Source organism: Mustela putorius, unplaced genomic scaffold (assembly GCF_011764305.1).
Source record: "Mustela putorius furo isolate JIRA1106 unplaced genomic scaffold, ASM1176430v1.1 tig00003903_pilon_pilon_pilon, whole genome shotgun sequence".
NCBI classification, from domain to species: Eukaryota; Metazoa; Chordata; class Mammalia; order Carnivora; family Mustelidae; genus Mustela; species Mustela putorius.
In genome coordinates, this window is record NW_025422051.1 from 886,450 (window position 1) to 912,271 (window position 25,822).

At 45.5% G+C, this 25,822-nt stretch overlaps 1 protein-coding gene across 3 annotated transcripts in view; it reads left to right on the forward strand.

Moving 5' to 3' along the window:
• SHROOM4 (shroom family member 4) overlaps positions 1-25,822 on the forward strand; it is a 214,901-nt gene that overhangs the window by 161,938 nt on the left and 27,141 nt on the right. The window contains exons 1-5 of one of the 3 annotated variants that reach the window (XM_013057554.2): positions 1,749-2,191; positions 6,859-6,993; positions 10,110-12,585; positions 14,059-14,115; positions 17,839-17,900. In XM_013057554.2, coding sequence (XP_012913008.1) covers positions 6,938-6,993; positions 10,110-12,585; positions 14,059-14,115; positions 17,839-17,900 — 2,651 coding nt within the window. In that variant the 5' untranslated portion in view covers positions 1,749-2,191; positions 6,859-6,937. Of the gene's footprint in view, positions 1-1,748; positions 2,192-6,858; positions 6,994-10,109; positions 12,586-14,058; positions 14,116-17,838; positions 17,901-25,822 lie in introns of those variants that run through there. The other 2 variants (XM_013057552.2, XM_013057553.2) reach the window with 2 other exon arrangements.

Below are 25,822 nucleotides of genomic sequence, written 5' to 3' on the forward strand. Positions count from 1 at the left end.
TTTTTTTTTTTTTCAAAAATTTTTTATTAAGTTTTGTATTCAATTCCAGTGTAGATACAGTGTTAAATTAGTTGCAGGTGTACTATATAGCTATTCAATGCTTCCATATAACTCCTGGTGCTCATCCCAACAAGTGCACTCCTGAATCCCGATCTCCTATTTCACCCACCTTCCCTCTGGTAACCATTGGTTTTGGACCTTCTTTTTTTTTTTTTTTAAAGATTTTATTTATTTATTTGACAGGGAGATCACAAATAGGCAGAGAGGCAGGCAGAGAGAGAGGGGGAAGCAGGCTCCCTGCTGAGCAGAGAGCCCCATGCAGGGCTTGATCCCAGGACCCTGAGATCATGACCTGAGCCAAAGGCAGAGGCTTAACCCACTGAGCCACCCAGGTGCCCCTGGACCTTCTTTTAACTAGTCCTTTCTCTTTCATCTTCATTTGGATTAAAAAAGTTATTTTTCTTGCTATTAACAGTACTTTTGCCCATTATTATTTGGGGTAGAAGATAACATTAACAGCAGGTGCCAATTATTGAATACCAGTGGGTAAGAAAATGGAAGCCCTGTGACATGCCCAAGTCCAAACCAGGAGTGAGTAGTGAAGCTGAGACTCCAAGCCAGATTGATATGCCCATAAAATCCCCAGCCTTTCCCTATACAGTACTAACTACCAAAGGGAGGCCTATGGGCTTCTTTGGATGGCACCAGCCTTTTGGGGAGTAGACAAAAGTCAACCCAGACTTCCCCAGATGGTACACACGGAGGAGAGGGGAAGAGGCTCCAGGAACAATTTCCCCAGAGAGGAATAGCCTGGGCATGCTTCTTGTCCTGAGGGGACCCATATAAGCCCTCTTGGGCCAGAAACTGCTGGACTTTGGACAAGAGGCCAAGGGAAACTGGAATGGGGATTAGGAATATTACAAAGGGCAACCCCCAACTCTAAATCCCTGAGAGAAATTAAACTCTGATGCCTGACTTGGGGCTTGGGATATAAGAAACTAACGTGTGGCTGCTCTGGTTTCTGGCTATCACACATGTCAGTGAGGACGTCATCTGAAGCCCCAGCCTGGGGCCCAGGACTATTACATCACAGCATGTTTAGCTGGAAGGGTCATTTGTTTCAATGGAGTCAACATTTTATTTTTCAGAGAGGAAACGGAAGCTCAGAGAGAAGGAGTAAGTTGTCAGAAGTCCGAGCAAATTCACAGCAGAGCCAGAGATGCTGACTCCAAGCACCACTATTCTGGAGTTGGGGTCTCTACTGCAAAATAAGGTTTTCCCTGGATTGGCTCAGGTGCCCATAGGAAGTGCAGACCCTGTAAAATATGACCCAGACTGGTTTATAAGTCTTTCTGCCTCAACAGAACCTTCTCCTTGGAAAATCTCTAGGTCACTTGCTCCCAGCTATGTAAAATAGCAGTAGTCCTTCCTCCTTGCTCTTCTGGACCTGGAGGCTGCTAACCTTGGCTGATCTGGGCTTCCCTTTTCTGGGGCCCAGCAGACCTACAGAGATGGCTGGGTGGGGTCAGCTTGGTTCAGGAAGCACAGGAATTCTTTTAAGTGTATGTGTCTGGGGTATTTTTCTCTCTCACTTACGTGTATTTTTAAAAATTCTTTTTAGACACTCGCTTTATCTTTCCCAAACATCATTTCCTTGCTCCTTTCCTGAGTTCTAGCAGTGGCTGGGGGCCCAGCTTCCTTATTGGCCCCTGAGCTGTGGAAGGGGGTGGGCCAGGACCCAGAGGAGGCTGGAGTAGGGAACAGGGGGGCTGTTTATGCTGCTGGAACTGCCTTTCATCCTTCCCTTTGCCACCAGGGTGCTGGCTGGTTTCTGGAGCAACGTCTTCACTCCTTCAGTCCTGCTCTCTGACACTGGCTTTCGGTCCCTACAGTTGTGGCCACATCTAGGTCCAACGGTTGGTGACCATACCTTGCCTTCAGTGCTACTCCTCTCTGTTCTTGGAACTGGGACCTGACTGTGCCTGAGGCCCTTGGATCACACTCAGGAGCTGGGGCTGATGGCCCATGATCTCAGGAGGTCTTAAAAGGAAGGCAGACGGGTCCCAGCTAAGGAAGATCCAGCCTGCAGGAAGGAGCCTTGGGGTCTGGCTGGAGGGGTCCTTGGGCACCTGAGCTGATTGGATACCCAGCTTTCTCCTAATCCATCTCCCCACGAGGGACAAGTTCCATGGTAGGTACTGCGGGTAGTCATGGCTGCTGCCCCTCTCCCCACTTCAGCTTTCTTTCTTTAATATACCTTTCTTTGTTTCCTAAGGAAGGAACTTTGGGACAATGAATGGTTGGGTATGTACTAATTACAATGTCTGAGCCAAGCATGGGAGAAAGGGCAGGCCACTGGTGTCATTCCTTCCATGCCTAGGCCTGGAGCTGCATGGTTGGTGGTTGGCATTTTCTTGCCTCTCTGCTTATTTCTCTTCATCCGTCTTCCCCACTGCCTAAAGGGGGTATGGTTTAAATCTAGGACCACTGGGACTTTCCTTTTCTGACTGCTTCTTGTGGAAAGAGCCAAGAGGAGCCTCAGATATACCAGCTTGTTGAGACAGGACCCTCTTTGGGGAGGATACCATGCGGTATCCTAGAAAGGACTGGAGGTTCTAAGCCTCATCCTCATGCCAAAGCAATTTCAGTTTTCTGAAGCTGGCAGTGCAGTTCAGCTTTCTGTTACCTGTTCTTTTTTTCTTTTTAAGTTCATGGTATGTCAGGCACTCTTCCAAGTGATTTCACACATGTGATCACATTTAATTCAGGCTACAACTCATGAGTAAAGAATAGTTATCTTCATCATTTTACAGATAAAGAATCTGCAGCTCAGGGAAGTGACTTGCCCAAGGTCACACAGCTAGCAGTGGAATGTAAGTATGGACTATCTCCAAGTATAGGGATGTTTAGGAATAATACTAGACCAAGTATCAGACCCTGTAGATAGTTTCCTCTCCTTTCCCAAACTAGCACTAAAAGGCCCCAGCTCTAGCTATAGTTCCTCTGCTAGGATTTTTCTTCCCCATGTTTGGGGTTTTGTTCCCATGGTCCCAAAGTCCCTACTGCCTTGCTTCTGTCTCCTTTTGGATTGTTTCCTACTCTTGGAGAAACTCTAGAGAGTAGGGACCTTTGCAAGCTATGTTTCAAAGTGTGGCAAGGGAGTGGTGTAGCAGAACCTTGACATTGGTTAGACAAACCCATTGGGAGTACTCTTGAACCATCGAGAAGAACAAATCTGAGTTGATAACCCTTGTTAGAGACTATGTATTATTTGTTGACTGCTTGTTATGCATCAGGCTGTGTCTCAGATGCTTTGAGAATATTATCTTTAATCCTCACAATAACCTAGCCAGGTAAGGACTATTGTTCCCTTTCTCAGATAAGAAAATCAAAGCGCAAATGGCTTAAGTGACTTGTGTAGAATCACACATCCAAAGTTATAGAGTTAGGATATGAACAAAGATCTGTCTACTTGTGTCTGTCTTCTTGCTTACTGACCTAATACAGTTGGTAGGATGAAATGATGATAAGCAATATAAAAGCATCATATTATTATTGGTAAATTGTGAGGACTCAATTACTAAGGACAAGCACCCGGGAGGACACAGTACTTGAGCAGCACCTGGAAGAACAGGTGGGATTCAGATTGACAAAATGAGAGGGGGATCCCAGGAAAAGGAGACAGTTAGAATAATATCTACAATTGGTTGAGGACTTACCAGACTGTGTTCTAAGCAACTGACATGCATTGTCTCATTTGTTCTTTACAACTGCACAAATTATTTTATCTCCCATTTAACTGCAGTAGAAACTAGAGCTCTTGAGAAGTGAAGTCACTATGTAACCAACAGAGCTCCTAAGTGGCGGGGCTGGAATTCAAACCAAGGTGCTCCATCTCCAGAGCCTGTGCTAGATTCTGTTGGGAAACCAACAGCAAAGACACAAAATTGCTTTCAGGCCATGATTGGAGCACAGCCATGGGAGAGTGGGCTGGATGGGTAAAGCTATCTTAGAGACGACCTTGAAAGTCAGATCCAGTTTCTATTTGCTGCAGAATAGGGTAAGAAATAGGGAGCCAGTAAAGATTCTTGAATAGATGAATGCCACAATTCAATTGGTGTTTGACACAGTGTGATCTTAAAAGCAATGACTGGAGGGGCAACTGGGTGGCTCAGTTGGTTAAGTGTCTGCCTTCAGCTCAGGTCATGATCCCGGGATCCTGGGATTGAGATCTACACTGGGTTCCCTGCTCAGCTGGGAGTCTGCCCTTCTTCTCTCTGCACCCCCACTCATGCTTTCTCTCTTTCTCCCTCTCAAATAAATAAATAAAAGCTTTAAAAAGTAAAAGCAATGACTGGAGGTGGAATAAGGGGAGACTGGCTGGCAGACTGACACACTATTATGGATATAAAGTGTTAAGGGCCTGGACTAGACCAGAAGGGGTTGGTGGCAGGTTCTGTGGAGAAGTGTGATTATGTGAAATAGTCTCAGTGAAAATGAGAGAGAGAAAGGGAGAGAGAGAGAGAGAGCGAGAGAATCCAGAAAGATATAAAAGAAAACTCAGTAGAACTCAGGGAGGGATTAGATGGTTGGGGAGAAGGTAGTATCAAGGCTAACCACCCAAATGTTAAACCCTGGACTCAGAAAAACTTTAGAAATCCTGGATGTAGAAGAAGGGCCCCAAATAAGAAAGGTACCCTGTTCTCTACTGTATCCTCCCTCGGTGCCTAGAAGCATAGTACATAGTAATCACACACATGGTTCATATTACTTCTATGATCTGCTTTATACACAGTTGTTAATGAGGACTACCAGGTAATAGTAGCTGGAAAGACTTCTAGTGTCATGGCTTTGTGCATGAGACTCTGGAACAGGCACCCCACCTCCTCCTCTGCCAAGGTCTTCTTGTGCCTCGAACCTCCCTGATGAGTACTCTGAAACCCATAGTAGAACACTATAGTTAATAGTGGAGGCCTCGTTTGGCTTTCCTGCCCATAAATCGTAGCCAGTGCTGCTGACCTGTGGCTCTGATTCCTGACCTTTGCCAAACAGCTTCCCTTGCCCTTCCTCTCACACCTCCTTGTCTGTGTCTGCCCTGTTACCACTCAACCCACGTTTACCCCAGCAAGGCCATTCTCCTCAGGACTACTTTTTAGGCCTTGGGCCTCTAAAGCCTTGCACTGCTGGGATTTTCTGTTTCCACAGCAGGGAGGGGCATTCCCAGCTAGGATGGAATCTAGTTTAAGTCTATCCACTACTGCTCCTGGGAGGTAGAGAGCTGATTTATCTCACTAGATAACAAGATTGTTCAAAACAGGGCCCCTTATCCTAGTCAACTCTGTACCCTCAGTGTCTAGTATGGAGCCACAGTAAATGGCTGCATAAATCAGTAAAAAAGCTGTCCGCTCCCTCTCCCCCTCTCTCATCTCCTTATTTGTCATTCTTTTCTCTTACTCTGTCATTCATCTCTCTCTCTATCACCCATTTCCCTTTACTATGTATTTCTCTATAATCTCAGATCTCTCCCTTTCTGTCATTTGTTTGTCTTGGTATCCTCTCTCACTTTTTTTTTTTTTTTTAGATTTTTATTTATTTTTTTGAGAGAGAGCACATGCAGTCAGAAGGGCAGACGAAGAAGGAGACACAGACTCACTGCTGAGCAGAGAGCCCGATGTGGCACTCGATCCCAGGACCCTAGAATCATGACCTGAGCCAAAGAAAGACTCTTAACCGAGTGAGACACCCAGGCACCCCAATCCTCTCTCACTCTTATCTCTATCATCCACCTGGTCCTTCTGACATCTGTCTCTTTCTTGCTTGCTTCCTTGCTTTCTGCCCCTCCCTCCTCCACCTCATCAGTCTTCTCCTAATCTTCTGGCACGACCCATGTCCCCCATCTGCTCTGCTCTTCCCCCATGTCATTCTGCCCCCACTTGCAAGGGCGACGTCTCTTCATGGGGAATATACCAGAGGAGAGGAATGGGTCTTGTCTAAGCTGGTCAGTGCAAAAGTATGGCAGCAGCCTCCAGCACCAGACAGACCCTGTGATTACATCCCGGGCCTTGGCCTCAAACCTGTTTCCCTTTAGGTACCCTTGCTGGGCTGAGCAGCCAGTCTCCTCTGTCAGCCTCGCCCCGCACCTTCACCACTCTGTGCTATATTCCCTGGCAGGAGCTGGGGTTCCTTGCCAGCCCCCCTTTGCCGACAAATGCAGGCATTTCACCTCTGTCCCCATCTTATCCTTCTCTTTCAGGGCCTTCGTCAGGTTTTATTTGTATTAGCTCTCTCACTCTCACTCATCTGTAAGCTCTCAAGGGCAGAGACCATGTTTCATTCATCTTGGTGTCCCCAGAGCTGTGCACAGTTGGTACATACAACAAATGCTTATCAAATGAACAAGTGAAAATTGGAGGATTTGCAGCCTCTTGTTGACTTGTTTGAACTTCCTAATCACTTGCCTCTTCTTTTCTTAGAGAGAAATGAGAATACTGACCAGACTGATTTTTTCCCCAAGAAAACTTGGGGTAGCTCAGTGTTTACTGGGAAGTAATACTCATTTCTTCCACAGATACTTACTGAGCATCTACTGTAGTGTCTAGCACTGTTGTTTGTGCTTGGGATACACCGACAACCAAAACAGACCAGGGAAGCCAACATTCTGTATAGCCACACCTCGCCCTGATGATGAAGGGAATTTGAAAGCTGGGAGCTGAGGAGGGCCACTAAGATTCCTATATCAGCTCCTTGCAAGATGTTCTACTTCATTTAAGGGAAAGAGGGGGTGGTGGCGGAAGCTGCATGGGAAGTGATTTCAGCTCTGGTTCCCTAAGCTGACTTCCTGTCCCTTTCTTGCTGTAGGAGAAACACCCCTGTCTTTAGGCCGCACTCATGGCATGTGGCCAAGCTGCTGGAGGGATGCCCTGAAGCGGCCACCACCATGCATTTCCCTTCTGAAGCCTTCAGCTTATCCTGGCATTCCGGCTGCAACACCAGGTGAGTCTAGAACCCTCCCCCTCAAGATGGGCTGGAGGGTAGACAACCTGGCCATGCCCCCTTTTCTGTTCTAGTGCCTATTGGATGGCAGAGTCCAGAGTGCTATAATGGAAAATGGAGTGGGATTCTGTAGTCCCTGTGTTCTAGGCCTTGGCTACTTACTGCTGAATCTCTTTGACTTTGGGACAGTCCCTTTCCTTCTAGAAAATATTTCCTTGAAATACTTACTTCATGTGGCTTGCAAAACACCACACTCTCTTGCTTCTCATCCTACTTCAATGGCTGCTCCTTTGATGTATTTTCCCTTGATTCTTTCACATCTCCCCGACCCCCACCTCGGTCTCTAAATGCAGGAGGGAACTGGAACTCAGTTCTGGTCCTCTTCTCTAGCTACAGTGACTCACTGGTGATCTCATCCAGAGTTCATCAGCTCTGTCACAGAGCCAAAGCCTTCAGACTGGGCACCTCCCTGAATGACAGAGTCTCCTTGCCATGAGGATCTCTCAATTTAGTGTCCTGGTATTGCCTGTTGTGAAAACAACAGCCCAGAAGAGACAGAGTACTCTTTCTGCAAAAACTCAGAGTGAACAAAGCTGACCTTTCCCTTCCACAGTAAGATCTTCCCTCTCAGGAGGAATTTCTGGTATTGAGGCTCAGAGAAGCCATGCACTGAGTTTCCCCAGTCAGTGACTTTATTTGGCATCAGAAGACAAGGGCTCCGTGCAGAGGTGGAGGCAGCTTTGTTCTGGAAGAATACACTGAAGCATATTCTGAGCTTGACTCTTGTTTGAGTAGGGGTGTGGTTATTTGCAGCAGGAAAGGCGGTAGGGTGGGTGGAAGATTCCCTTGCCAACAAGGAATCGATGGATTCTTAGCCCAGAGGTCAAGTGAACAGAGTGGCTAAGGGGTGAGAAGGGAGCAAGGATTAAGAAAGGCTGATCTGAGGGTCTTGTGGGCCCCTGCCACTGCTCAGTTCTTGCTTTCTGAACTGTGACCTTTCTGAGAACAGTCTGTGACCTCTGGGGTTCTAGTCATAGGGAGTTACTGGCATGACTTGGCTCACTTTGGCTTTGTTTATGGGAAATGGTACTTAAAATTCTAGATTGTCTCTGCTCCCAGTCCCTTCCTAGGTCTCCCTGGTTTGGCTTTGCTGTGGGGATGAGGAAGGGATGGGTAGGTGGCAAATCTCAACACTAGTGGTACAGAGGGCACTGATAACAATAGGAGTTAAAACAAAAAGCAAAAGAACTGCAGCTACCATGTACTGAACCTTTTCTAGGTGCCTGGGCTGTGACAAGAGCTTTACTTGCAAATGGCAGTACAGACAAAAGGTTGATCTCCAGGATCTATAAAGAACTTCTCAAACTCAACACGTACAAAACAGATAATCATATCAAAAAATGGGCAGAAGATATGAACAGACACTTCTCTGATAAAGACATACAAATGGCTATCCGACACATGAAAAAATGTTCATTATCACTAGCCATCAGGGAGATTCAAATTAAAACCACATTGAGATATCACCTTACACCAGTTAGAATGGCCAAAATTAGCAAGGAAAAACAACATGTGTTGAAGGGGATGTGGAGAAAGGGGAACCCTCTTCCACTGTTGGTGGGAATGCAAGTTGGTGCAGCCTCTTTGGAGAACAGTGTGGAGATTCCTCAAGAAATTAAAAATAGAGCTTCCCTATGACCCTGCCATTGCACTACTGGGTATTTACCCCAAAGATACAGATGTAGTGAAAAGAAGGGCCATCTGTACCCCCATGTTTATAGCAGCAATGGCCACGGTCACCAAACTGTGGAAAGAACCAAGATGCCCTTCAACAGACGAATGGATAAGGAAGAGCGTTACATTTATTAACTGATTTCACCCACAAAGCAATCTTCTGATACAGACATTATTATTAGTCCCATTTTTAAAGACTTTATTTATTTGAGAGAGAGAGAGAAAGAGAGAGAATACGAGCAGGGAGAAGGGCAGAGGGAGAAGCAAACTCCCCACTGAGCAGGGAACCCAACACAGGGCTTGATCCGAGGACTCTGTGATCATGACCTGGGCCAAAGACTGATGCTTAACTGACTGAGCCACCCAGGTGCCCCTTATTTGTCCCATTTAACAAATAGTATAGCAGAAGAGCTAAGACATTGGACTCACAGAGGCTTGGGTTCAAATTCCAGCTCTGCCTCTTTACCACTTTCATGAGCCAGTCAGTTTACCTCGCTAAGCTTATTTTCTTGACTGTAAGGTGGGGATAATAATATCTCCCCTTCATTTTGATATGAGACATTATAAAGTGCCTGGCACAATGTAGGCCCTTGGTAAATGGTCAGACTTATTAGTATCGAGCAGAGAACAGGGGGTTGCCGAAATTCTGGCCCTGTCTGGATCATGAGCCACAACTGGGTGATCATGAGAAAAATCACCTCCTTGGAATCACTTCCTTTTGCAAGGGCTTGCTTCACTCCAGCTGTTCTCAGTAGTATGGTCTCTGGACCAGCAAAGAGTACCAGCCTCACCTGGGAACTTGTTAGAAGGACAAATTCTCAGGATGCACCCAGTTGTAGCACTGGCGGTGGGGGGGGGGGGATGGGGCCTAGGAACCTGTGTTTGAACAAGCCCTCCCTGTACTCCCTGACATGCACCCAAACTCAGCAGCCACTGATTTACAAAATGGGCTGGCTGAAATTGAATCAACCCTTTAGAGCCCACTCTCTGATACTAATATTCTATGATTGTCTGTCCTGGCAGAGAGCCACATGCTGACTCCCTAAGGATAGTGAGAGGCCAAAAGCAATTCTAGACTCACTGGCGACAGGGAAACGGAACATAAGCCTCAGTGGAGTTCTTACACTTTTAGTCTTCGGGATCTTGTCTTGCCCTCTCTTGCTCCCTTATGCTGTCTTTTCTCCCATTTTTACCACATCTCTGTGGTGCTCCTGTGTTCATATCTTTCCCTGTTCCCCTTCCTTCCTTTCTGGCCTGATCCCCTTCTTATTTGGGGCCTGGTGCCTCTGGGTTGTTCTGCCTTTTCCCCCGGCAGGGCTGGCCAAGGTGGGAAAGGGATCTGGTCATTTGCCTGACTAACTAGTGTGCCCTGTGTCTTGCAGTGACGTGTGTGTGCAGTGGTGCCCACTCTCCCGCCACTGCAGCACTGAGAAAAGTAGCTCCATCGGCAGCATGGAGAGCCTGGAGCAACCAGGCCAAGTTACCTACGAGGGCCACCTCTTGCCCATAGATCAGAACATGTACCCCAACCAGCGCGACTCAGCTTATAGCTCCTTCTCGGCCAGCTCGAATGCCTCTGACTGCGCCCTTTCCCTCAGGCCAGAGGAGCCGGGCTCTGCAGATTGCCTCACGCAAGGCCCCGGGCCAACAAAAGCCCCTAATGGCCGGCCCAGTGTGGCCGAGACCTCAGGAGGTAGCCGGCGAACCACCGGGGGCCCCCTGACTCCCAGCTCCCAGCTGTCATCCCGCCTGCAGGAGGCCCACCACTCAGGGCCTGCCAAGGCTGCCAGAGGCCCACCACAGCCTCCAGTGAGGCGAGATAGTCTGCAGGCCTCCAGAGCCCAGCTCCTCAATGGAGAGCAGCGCAGGGCATCTGAGCCTGGGGACTCCTCGCAGCAGAAGGAGAAAGTGAGCTTAGACACCATGCTATCCCCAAGGAACCCTAGCAGGTTCTGCTGCCTCAGTGGGCAAGACCAAGTGGCAAATGAGGGCCAGCAGAACTGTGAGCTCAGCCAAGTTTCTGAATCCAGCCAGCAGGACTCTGAACATCTACTGATGGAGGCCTCAGCCAAAGCTGTAGGATTCCCAAAAGTGTATGATAAAGCTTCCAGCATAGATTCCAGCCAGCTCAACGAAGCTTCGGCAGAGCAAGCTAAGACTTCTTCTTTTGGCAGCCCTCCACACCTCACAGGACTCACCGGGCATCGCCACAGTGCCCCAGAACAGCTGCTGGCATCCCACTTACAGCACGTGCACCTTGATGCCAGGGGCAGCAAGGGCACAGAGTTCCCAGCTGGGCAAGATGGCCATGAATGGACTCTGTCACCTTTGCATAGCAGCCACACAGGGAAGATAAGTCCATGTCCCCCTCCAGGAGGAGCCCAGGACCAGCCCAGCAAAGAAAGAAAGGCCAGGCAACTGGATGATAGGCCCTTGGGTTCAGGGCATCAGAGCCCAAGCAGTTCACCACACAGAGAGGCTGATGGACACCCTCCAGAGAAAGGTTTCCAGGACCCAAACAGAGCATGCCGAGCAGGCATTGACCTAGCCAGCCAGCAGCCCTCTGCCTCTGGCTCCCTTGTTCAACAAGCCAGGGACTGTTCTTCAACCACTAAAGGAGCTGGCAGCACAGAGGCCACTGAAGAAGGGGAGTGTGGCCGGGTGGGTGGTAGACGGAATGGAGGGCCCCGGGGCCGCTCAATCCAAAACCGGCGGAAGAGTGAGCGTTTTGCTACCAATCTGCGTAATGAAATCCAGAGGAGGAAGGCCCAGCTCCAGAAAAGCAAGAACACCTTGTCACAGTTGTGTGACACTAAGGAGTCTGTAGAGGAGACTGAGGAGCCCCTAGAAAGTACTCCACTTCCTGCCTCTAACTCATCTCTTCTGTCCTCATGTAAAAAACCACCTAGCCCCAGAGATAAGCTCTTCAACAAGAGCATGATCCTCAGGGCTCAGTCTTCAGAGTGCCTCAGCCAAGCCCCAGAGAGCCATGAATCAACAGGCTTGGAGGGACAAATAAGCCCTGCCCAGAGGCCTGGCCAGCCCTCTGTGGGCCTGAACACCTGGTGGAAAGCATCTGAGCCCTCCTTGTCAGACTCTGAGAAAACAAGTGTTCGCCGCAGAGTCCGTGGAGGTCACTGGCGGTGGTCTCCAGAGCACAACCTGCAGCCACATGTGGCACTAGCCATGGAAGGCCCTCCTAACCCAGGTGACAGCAAGGAATTGAAGGCTTCTGCTACCCAAGCTGGGGAGGAAGCCATCCTCTTGCCCTTTGCAGACAGAAGAAAGTTCTTTGAAGAGAGCAGCAAATCCTTCTCTGCATCTCATTTGCCAGGTTTAACCACTCACAGCAGTAAGACTTTTGCCCAGAGACCAAAACCTATAGACCAAAACTTCCAGCCAATGAGCTCCAGCTACAGGGAACTGAGGCGCCATCCAATGGACCAGTCCTACCATTCCGCAGACCAGCCATATCGTGCTCCAGAGCAATCATATCATTCCCTGTCACCCCTTCAGTCAGAAACTCCCACCTACTCTGAATGTTTTGCAAGCAAAGGTCTAGAACAATCCATGTGCTGCAAGCCACTGCACTGCAGTGATTTTGAGTACCGCAGGACTTGCTCTTACTCCTGCGGCATCCAGGGAGCCGTAGTCCATGACCCTTGCATTTATTGTCCTGGAGAGCTCTGCCCGGCTCTGTGGAAGAGAAACATGATGCCCAACTGCTACAGCTGTCGATGCCACCACCACCAGTGCATCCGGTGTGCAGCGTGCTATCATAACCCCCAGCACGGTGGCCCTGAGGATAGCAGCCTGGCGCCTGGCACCACCTGGAAACCCAGGAAGCCCACAGTGCAGGTGAGGCCTTGGTTCTTGGATGGGTTTGTTTCCTTACTCTCTTGGTGAGGACAAAGTGAGGAAGACCTTACACTTACCACCTTACCATCCTGGAAACCATACAGACCCTGGCTTTGCCAGAGGGTGGCTTCATAACCCTGGGCAAGCCACTCAGCCACCACAACTGCAGTGAACCCATCTTGAGAGTTAGGTGAAAATAAACATTTTTTCTTTACAAAATGGACAGAACCGGGATTTATATCTGGACTGTCAAAATGGGTATCTGAATGACCTTGAGCAAGTTGTGCAACCACCCAAACTTGCAATCGCATGATTTTGAAAGGGCATAAAGGGGAATTTTTGCTTCACAAAATGGCCAATCCTGAGAAAAGCATTATTACCTCTATTATCTCTAAAGAGGGGAAATATAATGACTGCCTCATAGATCAGTTGTAAGAATCAAAACAGGCCCAGTGCCTGACAGAAAGTAGCACTTACTCCCTTCCATTTCCTGCTCACAAACTCCCTGGAGCTGCAAACTTTGCACATGTCCCCCGGGTTCTGCTTTTAGAGATTTGATCACTCTGGTTTCCTAAAGAATAATCTTCTGCCCTTCTCCAGCCTATCTTTGTCAGAGACCCAGGGCTAGACTAGTTGTTGCTATACCCTGGTTACAGCCTACCACCCCAACACAGGCCACCACCATCCCCCAGGGTATTTCTGAGAGGATCCCCTATGTCCTTGCTAACTCCCTACCACATTCCTGCCCTGTGGCTTCCCTGTGTTGAAATGCTATTGCATAGGCAGACACTTATGAATGACTCAGTGTATGAAATTTCTATAGACATGTTCTTTGAAAAAGGGAACCTTAGGGGTGAAAGAAACCTTACCAAAAGAGCATATACTATTCCTTTTATGTAACATTCTAGAACAACTCTTCGGTGGGAAACAGGTTCAAAACAGTGGCTGCCTATGGAAGGTGCCACAGAGACTGAGTGGGAAAAGGCCTGAAGGAACTTTGTCACATGGTGATTATGTTCTGTATTTTGGTAAGCATTTGAGTTACATAGGTGTATGCATTCTTGTGCATTTCACTGGAGGTAAATTTTGCCTAAAAACATTATAAACAAATAGCAAACTTTATTTAATGACACATATGCTGACATTTTTGAGCTAAATTGATGTATACAACTTACAGTGTTCAGCATACAAATGTTGCACGTATTTTGTTATTTATCCTTAGGACTTCGTGTTTTTGATGCTATTGTAAATAGTATTGTTTTCTTAATAGCAAGTTCAAATTCACTGTTAATACTATATGGAAATACAATTTAATTCTGTATGTTGGCCTTGTACCCCGCAACCTTGCAAAACTCACTTATTAGTTCTGGTAGCTTTGTGGTAGGTTTTAAAAGATTTTCTACATAGACAATCATGTCATCTGCAAATGAAGCTGGTTTTTACCTTCATTTCCATTGTGTATGCCTTTTCTAGGGGAGGGGGGCCTTACTGCACCATCTAGGACCTCCAATACACTGTTTCGTAGAAGTGGTAAGTGTGGCTAGTGTTGCTTTGTTCCTAATCTTGCTCTATTAAGTTTGATGTGAGCTATACATTTTTCCTAGATGCCCTTTGGCAGGTTGAGGAAGTTCTTTTTCATATCTAGTTTTCTGAGAGCCTTTATCAGGAGTGGATCCTGCATTTTTTTTTAAACACTTCGTCTAGGGCACCTGGGTGGCTCAGGGGTTTAAAGCCTCTGCCTTCGGCTCAGGTCATGATCCCAGGGTCCTGGGATTGAGACCCACATCGGGCTCTCTGCTCAGCAGGGCGCCTACTTCCCTCTCTCTCTCTCTGCTTACTTGTGATCTCTCTCTCTGTCAAATAAATAAATAAAATCTTTAAAAAAAAACTTTTTCTATATCTACTGAAATGGTCCTATAGTTTTCTGTTTTACTTAACTGATATGGTGAATGATAATTGATTGATTTTTGAACTAAGAACCAGATAGCATTGCCAGATTAAATCCTACTTGGTCATGACATAGTACCCTTTTTATATGTTACTAGATCTGATTTGCAAATATTTTGTTAAGCATTTTTGTGTTTATGTTAATCAGAGATTTTAGTCTGGAGTTTTCTTATATTGCCCTTGTCTGGTTTTCATGACATGCCAGCCTTACCAAATACATTAGGAGGCGGCCCCTCCTCTTCCATCTTCAAGAAGAGTTTGCGTATAATTGGTATTATTTCTCCCTTAAGCATTTAATAGAAGGTATCATCAAAGCCATCAGGACCTGGAGTTTTCTTTGTGGAAAGATTTTAAACTACAAATTCCATTTCTTTACTAGATAGAGGTCATTTCGGTCACCTGTTTCTTCTTGAGTGAGCATTGCTAATTTGTCAAGAAATCTTTCTATTTCCTTCATGTTTTCAAATTTTCAGGGATAAAGTTGTCACTTTCTTTAAAATACATCAAGAAGGTAAGATGGATTGGTGGATGCATAGAGGAGTGAATAGGGATGGGATGGGGTAGTTTTAACGAAGTATTAATTGTTAAATCTAAGTGGTAGATTTATGGGTAATTGTATAAACTTGTTCAACTTTTTTGTATGCCTGAAAATATTTATAATGAAATGTTGAAGCAAAGAGGAGAGGAAATATAAAATAATTGTTAAAGGGCACTGATGTGGGAATCAGACTGCCTGTGTTCAAATCCCCAGCTTTCCACCTGAAAAAAAAAAAAACCCACAGGTAACAATACCTACTTCATAAGTTGGTTATGAGGATTAAATGATGAAATGTATAAAACCCTTAGAACAGTGACTACTGGATAGTAATCATCTTTGAAGTGAGTTATTTTTTCCTAAAATCAAGGGAGATTTTCGCTTAGCTTGAAATGCTTTCTGAAAGAAGGTCCTGCAGATAGACAGTGGAGAAAGGGGGCTGAAGCTGGGAGAGAGGAGACGATGGCTTGCGGAAGTGGCAGCCCAGAGCTAGTAACTCCATAAGGGAAGGAGGTGAAAGCTGCAGGTTATAGCGGTTGGCAGCAGCAGGTATGCCCACACCATGCCTCTCATTTTGTACTCTGAAGGAGGGGGAACACGTTGGGCTCCCAGTGCCTGTTAGACCAGCTCAGCAGGTTTGCTTAGACACTAGGCTTTCAGATGCATGGAGCCACTTCCTGCCCATTTCTACCCCTGCCACCTGACCACAAATACATACAAACCCCAGACAGAGGGAAAACTGACAGTATGGGATAGGACACCCCAGTTCAAATGACCAGTTGAAAGAGATAAGCTGTAATAGGATCCCCACTTTATAGCCAGGGAAGCTGAGGCTCAGAGAGGTCACCCATTTAGCAAGTGGCAAAGCCCAAACTTGGATAGCATCATAGTAACTAACATTTGAGTAGCCACAGTGCACCAGGTACTAAGTTAGTCCTCAAAGCAGTCAGGAAATAGGTCCTGTTATTATGATGATCTGTCTGTGAAATAGCTGGGGGAAGTTGGCTAAAGAGCAGCTGGGTACTTGGCATCACCCAGCTAGTGTAGGGCAGGTGTGGGATTTGAATCCATGTCCTCTAGCTTCAGAAACCAAGCTCCTCATTGGGCTATACTGCCTCTCCATAAGCTGAAAGAAAAGGCCCAGGCCTTCTCCAGCATGGCGGGTTGCCTTCAGGCCATATGGCTTCCAAAGGGGGCGGCAGGCCATCCCCATCTGCAACAAGCCATGGGGATAACTCCCCTGTTGGTTCAAAGAGGGCAGGCAATTTATAGCAACCTAAGTAGCTCAAGGGAAAAAAAGGAAGGTGATATGCTGAGGAGCTGAGAAGGAGGCTGTCAATTGGGACAGGACTTTGGTTTGGCCACTGCTATTTACTGAGCATTTTCCACAGGGCATGGACAGGAAATCCTGGCTCCCACTGTGACTGAATGAGTAATAGTGTCTTTGGGGGCAGGGACATCTCAGAAGGGCATCGAGGCAGAGCCTGAAGTCTAACAAGTTGTCAGAGCTGCTCTAACATGACAGGTACAGGCAGGGACCACTCTGGTCTTGGGAAAGCTGTAAACCTCATCTTTTCCATGGCTTCTAACATCTACAGCCTCCTACATGCTGAGTGCTGTTAGGCATCCTCTGTGCACATCCCACTTTGTTCTCACTCCTGGGAAGCTGGCAAAGCTTGATAGCACAGTCTTTGCCAGATAGGAAGCTGAGATTCAGAGAGGTGACATAACTTCCCTCATATAACACAGCTAGTAAGTGTCTCGGCCAGTATGACTGACACCAAATATCTTACCCCCAAAATGGAGTAAATTTTCATTTTTGTTATTGTTTTACTAAGGCAAAGATAATACAACTTTGAACAGGACCAGTAATAGCATTGGAAAAAGAGGGAATTTGGAAGATCAGTGAGGTTTAGGAAAAATTGTGCATTCCTGATGAGCTAAGCTCTGAGTTGCTAGATAGAGGGATGCTGAATGCAAAATTGGGGAGAATGTCAGAGGCAAATTTGCATCAGGTTTGGAGCTAGAGTAGGAAGGAAAGGACATTTTTTACAAATGGCACCTATAGCTTGGCTACAGGGTAAAGGATTGCTTTGGCAAAGCTCTTAAGGATAGAATGCCCAGGGTAGAGTGTGTACTCCCATAATGTGGAGAATGTGGTACGTGGCAATTATGCTCCCCAGAGATGAACCCGCCTAGGGCCCTTCAAGCAGTGCTGGGAGGAGCGGGGGTGGGGGGTGGGAGGAAGGGCCCATGCAATACAGGGGGTACGCGTGTCCTCTCCATCGGCCTCACCCTGGGAGAAGGTTGCAGCAGGAGCCTTGGGCCTCAAAGCTCCCTCAAGGGCCAGGGCTTCCAAGAAGATGCTTTCTATGTTAGAAGAGGCAAGAGGCGTGAGCAGGTTCACCCAGCAGAACAAACAAAAAGACCTCCTTCACAAGGGCCAGAACAAACAGCAAACGTGCTAAACTGGTTTATAAGGTGGTTTGGGAGGGGAGTGGAGAAAGAGAGGGAAACACAGTTTCTAGAGCACACTGTCCAGGTCCCCGAGTGCTCTCTTTAGTCTCTGCATGCCCCCAGCACTTCACCGGGCCTCCTTACAAGAAAGGCAGCCCCCTGTGCATGTTTCTCTAGCCCCTGTGCCAGAGTAGAAGAAACCAGTGGGGGTGGGGCATGGCCAGGGGCGGGCTCCTGCCCTCATCACATTTTTGAGGCCATCTGGATACCTGTCTGCTCAGAGCTCCCTCACTTACCGGAATTTTGCCTTGCAGGAATTTCCTGGGGACAAATGGAAACCAATAACAGGAAACAGGAAGACCAGCCAGTTAGGGAGGTAAGTGATCACTCAGGGAGTTGGGGCAAGTTGGTGTCTCTGAGGCTTCTATAGAAATTGCTAAGATCCTGTGTTTGCTTAGTTTCCTTTGAGGAACCCGGCCTGGTGTCCATACCAAGAACTTGGTACCATAAATGTAATCTTGCCTGCCCCCCAGGCAGCTGGGCTACAGACCACTACGACACTTTGGAACATGGAGTAGTCAGGCATTATTGTAGGACATTGGGCCCACCAGCTCAGAGGCCTGCAGCATGCCTGCCCAGGCACATGGATGTGTGGGAGCATATTATGCTGAAATATAGATAAGAAGGCATAAACGATGCCCCACCTTCCCAGCAGCCATTGGGAGAACAGAGAGAAGGTAAGACTGTCCGGCTACCACTGTGCCTTTGCCTCAGTTGGGAGGCACTTGTTTCTTGGGCTCAGCTATCATCTTTTTCTAGTACTCACTGGGAACTTAATTAAGATTTGCTCCTGAAAGTCCAGGGGCAGGTAGTGCTAATGATAGATTAACATTCCTGGAAGAAGGTAGGGACATTTTTGCAAATGGCACATATGGCTTGTACTAGAAGGAAAAGAGTTTCTTGGGCAAAGCCTTTAAGAGAAAAAAAAAATTCCCAGAGTAGAGTCTGCTCCTGTAATGTGGGAAACCTGGCACCTGAAACTCATGTTCCCCAGAGATGAGCCTGCCCGCCATAGGTGGCTATAAGGAGTAGACAGTTACTTTCTCTGGGCTGCTCCCCATCAGCCTGGCAGGACCCTCTTTTTTGTGAAACTCCTTAATATATTCATTTAGCCAGTTCTTCTACAGGCCAAATTATTCAAGACATCCCTAAATAATATTGATTCTTTAAGTGAAACTCTAGAAATGAAGGGGGAATAGGGAAGAAGGCCCTTAGCTGTGCCTATGTGGGGACACTAAGGGAGAGGACTAGAATATGGGTCTCTTGACCCCTAAAGAGCCCAGGGTTCTTTCTGAGGGGGTCTGCATTATCCCCTGTGATTTGGTGGGATATTCAGGAATAATTTGGTCTCTCTGTTGACTCCAAAGACTGAGAAACCTGTCAGTTTTCTGGTTGGCGATAAAAAAAAGGGAAGAACCCAACATTTATGAATAATGTGTCAGTCACTGGGCTGGACCCTTTTTAACTCACAGTCTCATTTATTCTCCACAATAGTTCATTTTATTACCTATTTCACAGATGAGGTCCAGAGAGCTTATGTAACTTACCTGAGGTCCCACATCTAGTTAGCAATGGAGCCAGGATTGGGACCCAGGTTTGTCTGGCCTCAAAGTTTATGCTTTTCCCCTTAAAACTACATCAAGTAGGATCCCTAAGGAAACTTTTCAAAGGGATCCCTCAGCATCATGTCTCAGAAGTCTGAGGCCTGTGTGGGGATATTAGGAGACTCTGTGGCTGATCAGATCCCCTGATCTGATCTGACTTGTAACATGTCCTTGGAGAGATCATTTCAGTCTGGTAGGTCTGCTGAGTTTCCCATATTAGACTGAAACTTTCGAGAGAGGAGACCTGGTCTTGGCTGTAGACTTCTCCTCAGACTTCTCCTCTGTGCCTAACATAGTGCCTGACCCAGAGAATTTGGTCAAGAGGTATTTGTCATTGGCTTGCCAACTGAAGAAACAGCCTCCTCCACCATTGAATGGGTGAAATAACACAAAAATAATAATGCTAACTAGCATTTCTTGAGCACAGTGCTGTATTGTAGGCACCATTCAAAACACTCACAAATATTTACAGTTGACCCTTGAATGACACAGGTTTGAATCGCATGAGGCCATTTATCACGGGGTTTTTTTCAATGAATACAATATGGTACTATGAATATATTTTTGTTATGATTTTCTTAATAACATCTTCTTTTCCCTAGCTTACGTTATCATAAGAATATAGCATATAATACCTAGAGAATACAAAATATGGGCTAATTAACCATGTTATCAGTAAGGCTTCCAGTCCACAGTAAGCTATTAACAGTTAAGTTTTTGCCAAGTCAGAATTTACCCATGGATTTTCAACTGCATGGGAGAGGAGGGGTAGTGTCCCTACCCTGCCCCCCATTGTTCAAAAGTAAACTGTATTTATCATCATAACCCTAAGGGATAGTTATTATTAGACTCTCTGTTTGACGGAGAGAAGAGACTGAAGCATACACAAGTAAATTCATTTGCCTGAAGTTCCACAGGTCTGTTAAGTTGACTAGACCCAGTTAGTCTACTTATAGAGACACTAGACTAACCTACAGTGCCTCTCCAGACTGGTTCTCTTACCAATCAGCCAGTGAAGGAAGAGGACTTTATTCAAAATCTAGTGTATGTACTGCCTTTTTCTAGGCAAGCAGGGGGAATGTTAGAGAAAGAGCATCAGGAAGCAAAATGCCTGTCCACCCACCGCTTGAGCAAAGGAAGACTAACCCACACAAAGTTAAGTAGCAGTAATAATAAATTACCACTTACAAAACGACCTATGTGCTGCCAGCTAAGTTATACATATTATGTTATGTTTTATATGCCCCCCAACTCTGTCAGGTTGGTATTATTATTCTAACTACAGTGGTTTTCAAAGTTGAATGTGCTTTGGAAACACCTGGAGGGCTTGTTAAAACACAGACAGGTAGATTCCACCCCTACCCTCCCAACCCCTGCCAGTAGGTATGGAGTAAAGCTCAAAATTTGCTTTTTTTTAATTTTTCATTTTCATTTTTAAATTTTACTATGTTATATTAGTCACCATACAGTACATCATTAGTTTTGGAGGTACTGTTCCATGATTCATTGTTTGCATATAACATCCAGTGCTCCATGCAGTACGTGTCCTCCTTAATACTCACCGCCAGGCTCACTCATCCCCCCAACTCCCTCCCCTCTAAAACCCTCAGTTTGATTCCCGGAGTCCATAGTCTCTCATGGTTCATCTCCCCCTCTGATATCACCCCTTTCATTTTTCGCTTCCATCTCCTAATGTCCTCCATGCTATTCCTTACGTTCCACATATGAGTGAAACCATATGATAATTGCCTTTCTCTGCTTGACTTATTTCACATAGCATAATCCCTCCAGTTCCATCCATGTTGATGTAAATGGTGGGTAGTCATCCTTTCTGATGGCTGAGTAATACTGCTTTGTATATAGGGACCACATCTTTATCCATTCATCTGTTGAAGGGCATCTCAGCTCCCCACCCCAATGATAGAGATGTAGTAAAAAAAGGGGGGGGGCACATGCACCCCAGTGTTCATAGCAGCAATGTCCACATGGCCAAACTCTGAAAGGAGCCGACAAAAAATTATATTTCTAACAAGCTCCACCAGGTGATGCTGACGCTGCTGGTCCTGGGGTCAGAACCACTGACTCGGATAAAGGACATGAGGTTCAGAGAAGTTATAGTCATTTAGTGAAGGTCTCACAGCTACTAAAGGGACAAACCAGGATTGAAACCCAGCTCTTGCTTAACTCAGATGAGTTGCCATAAGATGAAAAATGTCAAATACATGGTTCAAACAAGAAGCATCCGGCACGTGGTATGGGTCCAATACATGATAAATTGTTCTCTAAATTTTTTGGAGGGTAAGAAAACTGAAGACTGGGACCTACAGGAGGAAAGGCCCAGAGGGGCTAAGCAGGGTATGTTGAAGAAATACACTTAAGAGTTCTTGCCTTAGAATTAGTCTGCCTGGGTTCAAATCCAGATTCTTATTTCTCTAGCTGTACAAAACTTGGCAAGTGGCTGGTCCTCCTTTCTTCTCCCTGTCTCTCACACATATATGCTCTGTCTCTGCCCCATCAGCTTCCTTATTTTTTTTTTTAATTTTTATTTATTTATTTGACATAGAGAGATAACAAGAGAGAGCACAAGCAGGGGAATGGCAGGCAGAGGGAGAGGGAGAAGAAGGCTCTCCACCAAGTAAGGGGCCTGATGCCAGGCTCAATCCCAGGACCCCAGGATCATGACCTGAGCTGAAGACAGATGTTTAACTGACTGAGCAACCCAGGCACCCCAGTTTCCTTATTTGTAAAATGGGGTTAGAGTACCTACCTCCTCTGATTGTTGCTAGAATTAAATGACAAATATGCATAAAGCATTTGGGATAAAACCCAGTGCAGCAAAACTTCAGTAAATGGTAGTTGTGACAATATAGATGAAGAAGGGGGAGCAGCAGCAGGAGCAACAGCAGAGAAAAGGAGTGAATAGTGAGGTTTGGACCAGGATAGGTAGGCCTCGAAAACTATATAGTATCACAAATACAGAAGCTATTGAAGGTTATCAATCAGGTAAGTGATGTGATAAATGTGGCACTTGAGGCAACTGGGCTGCCTTTGCAGCCTAGATAGGTTGAAGAAGAACAGCTAGGGTCAGTGATCCAGGCATGAATGAGTATGGCTCAGGACTGGGAAGGTGGAGGTGCAACAGGAACAAAGCAGAAGAGCTAGATAAATATGTGTGATATTTTGGGGAGAAAATGTTTATTATGAGAACTATATTACAGGAAATTAAAAACAGAAGAAAAAGTAGCCTTAGTCCTACCACCCTAACACCCTGATTGTTTTCATTTCCCTACCAGCTTTTATCTATAGGTATAGAGACTTTTCCTGTCAGAGTTATAATAACTATGTAGATGTGATTATGTGTCCTGTTTCTTTTTTTTACACCACTAAGCATCACTTGGTAAACAATTTTTCATGTTGATATACAGTCTTGTTAGTTATAAATTTTAATGGCTGCATATTTCACCAGCTTAATGTGCTGTAATTTACTTAATCATTCTCAAATTGTTGGATAATTAGGTTGTTTCCAATTTCTTGCTATTATAAAGTAATGCTGTCGAAAAATTTTGAGTAGTTATAATCTTTTTCTCATTTTGAATTATCTCATTAAAAACAATTATCTAGAGTTGGGATTACTAGTTGAAACAATATGAGCATTCTTTTTGTTCATGATAAATTTCACCAAACTGTTTTCCCAGGAGCCGTTTTACACTGACATTAACAATATATAAGGGTACTAGTTTCCCCAAAATCTTTCCATCTGTGGAAAATATTTCTAATGCAATAGGTATAAATGGCACCTAGGATAATTTTCACTGGCTTCCTTTGATTATTCTAGTTTGAAATGTCTTCATGTGTTTATTTAATATTTGCATTGCTTCTCACGTGAATTGTCTGTTCAAATGATTTGCTTACAAGTAAGTGACACCTTCTGAGGGAAAAGTACAGAGAACTGATGACTGGAATTTGGGACAGAAAGAAAATAATTCAAACATAATTCTGAGCTTCAGATGACCCAAAGGAAGTCATTGACAGAGCTGGGGCAGGTGAGAAAGGGGAGCTAGCTTGGTGCAGATGATAAATTTGAGTTGGGACATGCTGAATTTGAAGTTAGTGAGGAAGACAAGTAGATTCTTTGGAGGAGGTTTGTCGATCAGCCAGTCAGGGGGTAGGATGAGGAAGAAAACCTAGCAAAGGAAAATGAAGGGGCAAGTAGCCAATGTGACCAGTACACCATGACAGAGGATAAGAAGACTGCTATTGGCTTTGAAAATTTAGAATTGCAAGTGACCCTCAGGAAAACAAGTGTAGTAAAGTGGTGGGCCTGGAAAGTAGATAGCATGATGTTCCATAAGGGGGATTCCTAGAAAAAAAATATACAGAGCTTTACACATCATGAATTCACCTGTTTTAAAGTGTGGAATTCAATGAGTTTTGGTAAATTTACAGCACTGTACAAATCATCACCATAATCCAATTTTAAGAGCTATCCATCTCCCTACAAAGATCCCTTGTGCCCGTTTGCAGTCACTCCCCATTCCCACCCACAACCTCAAGCAGCCCAACCATATTTTGGTTCCTGTGGATTTGCCTATTCGGTACATTTCCTACAAGTGGAATGAGACAATATGAAGGCTTCTGTGTCTGGCCTCTTTCATTTCTCATGCTTTAGTGATCCATTGTGTTATAACATGTATCAGTACTTCATGTCTTTTCTTTGCCAAATAATATTCTACTATATGGATATATCACTTTCTATTTATCCATCCATCTATTGGCGGACATTTGGGTTGTTTTCACTTTTTAACTATTGTGAATAATGCTGTTTTGATCATTTGTGTACAGTTTCTGTGTGGACATGTTTTCAGTTCTCTCGGGTATATACTTAAAAGGTGGAATTTGGGGGACATATGGAAATTCTATTAACTTTCTGAGGAACAGCCTGTTTCTCAAAGTGGCTGTACCATTTCACATTTCCACAAGCAACATAGGGAGGTTTCGGTTTCCTTTCATTAGTTTAATTTTATTTTTTAAGATTTATTTATTTATTTGTGTGTGAGAGAGAGAGAGAGTTGGGAGAGGGAGAGAGCACAAGCAGGGGGAGCAAGCTGAGGGAGAGGGAGAAGTGGGCTCCCCACCAAGCGGGGAACCCAATGTGGGGCTTGGATTCAGGATCCCTGGGTCATGACCTGAGCCAAAGGCAGACACTTAACCAACTGAGCCACCCAGGCGTTCCTCCTTTCATTAATTTTAATACAATGATTGTGTGTTAGTGTTACTGTGTCATTAGAAAAATATTTTAAAAGAAGAACTTTAAAAACATAATTGAACATTTAAAAATATCTTAAAAGAAGAAATTGGCTGGCAAGAGGGAGAGAAATGGAGTGGTAATTAGAGGGAGCAGTAATGTTTAAGTTGATGATTCTCCAAATGTAGTCCTAGGACCTGCAACCTCAGTATCACCTCTGAACTTGTTGGGGATGCAAATCCTCAGGCCCCACTCAGACCTACTGAATCAGAAACCCAGGATGGGGCTCACAATCTGTGTTTTTAACAAGCCCTCCAAGTGATTCTGATGCAAGCTAATTTTGAGAACCATGGGTTTAAGTGCAGGTTTGGTCAGGATTCAGGAAACCAGTTTAAATTTAAAAACAGAAAAGAGGGGCACCTGGGTGGCTCAGTGGGTTAGGCCTCTGCCTTTGGCTCAGGTCATGATCCCAGGGCACTGGGCTCGAGCCCCGCATCATGCTCTCTGCTCAGCAGGGAGCCTGCTTCCTCCTCTCTCTCTGACTGCCTCTCTGCCTACTTGTGATCTCTCTGTCCAATAAATAAATAAAAATCTTAAAAAAAAAATGAAACAGAAAAGAGAGGTCAATGGAAAGAAAAAGAGTATTGATGCTTAAGATGGATGACAGTTTTATGACCTCAGGGAAGATGAAAAGGTCAAGGGCAGAGATTACATTTAAGAGGAGAAATCTTTTTTTTTCTTTTAAGGTTTTATTTATTTGATGGAGAGAGAGAGAGATCAGAAGTGAACAGAGAGGCAGGCAGAGAGAGGGCGGGGAAGCAGGCCCCCCGCTGAGTAGAGCTCCCGATGTGGGGCTCAATCCCAGGACCCTGAGATCGTGACCTGAGCTGAAGGCTGAGACTTAACCCTCTGAGCCACCCAGGTGTCCCTAAGAGGAGAAATCTTGACGAGTTTCTGCTCATCTTCCCCTCCAATCCTCCCCCACACTTTAAACATTTCTTATGTCATTTCTGTCACAGCGGGAATGATGGGTGTAGGTGGGAGAATCAAATGTACATTCTTGAGCCACTCTTTTTGCCTGGAAGCCTGCAATGAATTGTAATTTCAGGTAGTTACACCCTTGGTTGTCTCCTCCACTGTTATTTGGTTTGTGTGCAGAGAATGCAAAATGCATTATAATATTAGCAGGAGGGAAAAAAAGTGGTGAGTAGATCTGCCAGGAGGAAAATCTATATGCATAAGTGATGTATTTAAAAGCCGAAAGAAAGTATTTTCTAGATTATCTCTTTTGGTTTTCTGTACCTGTGATTGCTTCCTGTGATCCTTTCCATTTCTCTACTTGGCACAGAGCTTTAGAATGTGTAGAGCACTTTTATATACATGGCTACA